Source organism: Pinus tabuliformis, chromosome 3_2 (assembly GCF_031772625.1).
Source record: "Pinus tabuliformis cultivar Carrire ecotype Pingquan chromosome 3_2, CPIR1, whole genome shotgun sequence".
NCBI classification, from domain to species: Eukaryota; Viridiplantae; Streptophyta; class Pinopsida; order Pinales; family Pinaceae; genus Pinus; species Pinus tabuliformis.
The window spans coordinates 213,637,378-213,641,299 of record NC_142302.1 but is presented as its reverse complement, the minus strand read 5'-3'; the positions used below and the strand labels follow the sequence as shown (position 1 = coordinate 213,641,299).

The 3,922-nt window shown below is 42.8% G+C and overlaps 1 protein-coding gene across 1 annotated transcript; it reads right to left on the bottom strand.

Moving 5' to 3' along the window:
• Nucleotides 1–330: 330 nt before the first annotated feature.
• Nucleotides 331–3,547, bottom strand: LOC149180499 (uncharacterized). Its single transcript, XM_089418183.1, has 2 exons — nucleotides 1,209–3,547; nucleotides 331–1,098 (listed from the first exon to the last, which is right to left on the bottom strand). Exons 1-2 carry the CDS (start codon nucleotides 2,998–3,000, stop codon nucleotides 503–505), a joined length of 2,388 nt encoding a protein of 795 aa, XP_089274309.1. The 5' UTR covers nucleotides 3,001–3,547; the 3' UTR covers nucleotides 331–502.
• Nucleotides 3,548–3,922: the final 375 nt, after the last annotated feature.

The following is a 3,922-nucleotide window of genomic DNA, read 5'->3' as shown; positions in this document are numbered from 1 at the left end:
AGCAATAAGGCTCCAACACATCAGGACTGATGAGCAGGTTGCTGACATCCTCACGAAGCCCTTGGGGAAGGTCAAATTCTTAGCCTTCCAAGAGAGACTTGGAGTCGTGGAAGGACCAGTGTTTTTAAAACCGGAACCGGTGACCGAACCGGTCCACCTAGCTAACCGGTTTACCGACCGGAACCGGTCTAACCGGGACTGGTTTGGTCTAAACGAACCGGTTTTTAAAAAATACATTAAATAATTAATTTTTAATGAAACAAAACTATTTTTAAGATGTAAAACCATGATTCCAAGCCAATAGAGACAAAATATGAAAAGTTTGCTCATTTATATACCATGCAAAGGTGAATATATCAAAATGGCACCGAGTGCAATACATATCATCGACAAAATAGCAAAATACATAAGAAATGAGGCTCTAAATGGCCTATAAAGTCCAAAAACAATGCTGCAAGCTATGAGGCCATTGGCCTACTACAAGTCTACAGTGTACACATGATCAATCATCAAGATCATCACCACTACTAGACACAGGATCATCATCAGGAGCTACATAGACATCATCTGGTTCAGAGTCTGAGGATGCCTCTGCCTCATCTGCAACATCAGTATCAATGCCACCAATGACAATAGAAGTGGACCTAGTGGAAGCACGAGTTTGTCGACCTGCACGACTAGTGCCTTCCATTGGTTCCTTGCCTTTCCTTGATGCCGCTACTGATCCTGGTTCTGATGCCGCCACATAATCTGCCTCATCCTCCGCTAAAGCCATGTCGATATCAAAATCAGCCTCAAACACAGGATCTTCAGTCTCCTCCACCCATTCTGATGTTGGATCAATATCGTCCAACACAATGGGATCTAGATCAGGTGATTTGCTCATCATTTGGTTCCTCCTCAGTCGAAGGTTGTATTGCACAAAAACAAGATCATTTAACCGTTTTTGTTCCAAACGGTTTCTCTTCTTCGTGTGTATGCGCTCAAAAACAGACCAATTGCGCTCACAACCTGAAGCACTGCAAGTTTGACTGAGGACTCTAATTGCAAACCTTTGCAATTGAGGACACTGGCCACCAAATGACTCCCACCAATGTGCTGCAAAGAAAAAGACAATAATTAGTAACTTAGTTTATAATTTGAATTGTAAAGAACGTAAACAATTTTAACTTGAAATGAAAAACAAAATGGAAATTGGAATTGCTTACCTGGTTGGTCCACATCTCTTGCCATCTTTGCCAAGTTTTTGCCAAAAGTACCACTTGCTTGATTGAAAATAGTAAGTTGTCTATGTATATCCAACTGGTCTACATGGTTAGGGACCATGCGCTCCAAGCAATCAATCAATCCAGCTCTGACCTCCCCATCATGCTGATCTCCTAGCCGATTTTTATAGTGATACCTTGGGTTCAAAAAATACCCGGCTGCATGTATAGGACGATGGAGTTGATTGTTCCATCTGTTATCAATGATCTCCCATATACGGCCATATTTAGCTAACCTGTCATTGTAAGCTGCCCGTATCTGCTCCTTTGCCTGATCCATAGCTTCATAAATGTAGCCCATGGCCAATCTTTCCCCATCCACCAACCTTAGCACCTTAACAAGGGGCTCGGTAATTTTCACAAGCTCTACAGACCTTTTCCAAAAATAAGTGTCTAACACTTTCTTTTTGGTGTCTTTTCCATCTGGTCTACGAGCCCACCGAGATTCAGACCATTCATCAGAGGAAAACATTTTCTGCAAGTTTCTATGTTGACCATTGAGACATTGCAACGTGAGGAAGTGAGTTGCAAATCTCGTAATTGCAGGCCTAACAAGCTCTTTGCCTCCAGTGTGTTTCCTCATTAGGCTCAATACCCATGAGTGGTTGTAAATGTATTTTGTAATGCACTTGGCATGCTCTACAGTGTTTTTTACCCACTCCACCTTGCCTATATCCTCAAGCATGAGGTCTATGCAATGTGCAGCACATGGAGTCCAAAATATGGTATTATATTTGGCCTCAAGCATCTTTCCAGCAAGAACATAGTTTGAGGCATTATCAGTGATGACCTGCACAACATGCTGCTCCCCAACTTCCTGAATAATGTTATCCAAAAGCTCAAATAGAAGGCTTGCATCCTTTACCCTATTAGATGCATCAACTGATTTCAAAAACATGGTTCCTTGAGGGCAAGAAACAAGGAAATTAATGATAGTGCGGTTCTTTCCATCGGTCCATCCATCTGACATAATGGAACAACCTGTTTTGACCCATGACTCTCTAAACTCAGTCAAATACTCATCAATGGAAGATATCTCTTTTTGCAAAAGAGCTCCCCTCAAGTCATGCATACTAGGGCCTTTGAAGCCCTTTCCTGCAGCTATAACAGAGTCCCACATAGCTTGGTAATAAGGTGAGCGAGCAGCATTAAATGGGATATTTGAATCATACCACCATCTAGCAATGTATTGGTGAGAAGTTTCTTTGCATTGTTTTTTCCAATGCTGATCCAAAGTGGGTTGAGAACTTGGCTGGGAGGAAGTGGGATTAGATTTAGAAGAAGCAATGGTGGCAGAAGATGAGAAATAACTTTGGATGTTTGGTCTCTTTGGTCCTTTTGATGGTTGGCCAACTCCAACAGAAGGATGAACATAGTGAAAGGGGTAATTGGTGGAAGGGATAGAAGTGGAGTCTTGAATCTCATAATCATCATACCCACTCTCTTTCATGGCTTCTAATAATTCCCTCTTCCTTGCAATTTCATCTTGGATGGCCTTCTCCCTAGCCTTATCCTCATAAAATTTTTCAAGCTTGGCAATGTATTCTGCCCTAATAGGACCTAACAGTGCATTTGGTGCATCACATGGCTTTACTTGGCCTCTTACCCCAGCCAAGTGTTGTTTCAACCTAAGAATACCCCCACCTCCAATAGATTTATGGCATAATTTGCATATCATTTTTCCCTCAACTACATCACAATGAGCCCATGCACTGTCCTTTCCTTTTGGAGCCATGTTTGCTTGAAATAATAACAATTTGCAAATAAATCTGCCATTTAAAAAAAAAAATTGCAGCTAAGGAACATGGAAAACCAATGATAAATGTAGGAAAAAAAATGCACATGCAAGCTACAAAATTTGATAGCATAGAGCTAGAGAGTTCATAGGCTTAGCATAGATGATAGATCATTGAAGTGAGAAGTTTATAGCACAAAAAAAATAATTCATGGACAGCAGACCCAAATGAGGAATTATCAAGTGCAAATCCTTACCTGGAAATGCAAAGTAGCTCCCTTAGCCTCCTCTTGATGATGGCAACTCCACTGACAGCTACACACTATCTCCAAAATAGCTCCAACTCCAACTCCAAGATGACTACTTCAGCAAAAACTCCACACTCTCCAAGCTCACAAACAAACTCACAAACACTCACAAACACTCCAAATCAGTTGTGTGAGACAAATGAGAGTGAGAGGGGTGTCTTATAGCAAGTGTGAGGGTGTTTTTGGAGGGAAAATCCCTTTCCCTCACCCCCAAAACCCCTAAACCGCCCTCAGTTCCAAAAAACCGTGCGCTTTTTTGCTTGACCGGCGGCCTGTCCATAAACCGGCCGGTTTAGGACGGAACCGGCCGGTTAGCAATAAATCGGCCGGTTTTGACCTAAACCGGCCGGTTTTTACCGGTTAGGTCAATTTTCCGGGCAAATGGGGCTTCTAACCGGGTTTTTTCACCGGTTCTGACCGGTGAGCCTCCCAACCAGCCGGTTAGGCCGGTAACCGGTTGGACCGGAACGGTTTTTAAAACTATGGGAAGGACCCTCCCATGAGGGTCCCACTTGAGTTGGACATTGAGCTTTGGGAGCTCTTGGGGGCTTGGGGTACTTCTTGGAGCTATGAGTGACCATAGGGTGAGTGGTTCACCTTCCCCTGTGATACCC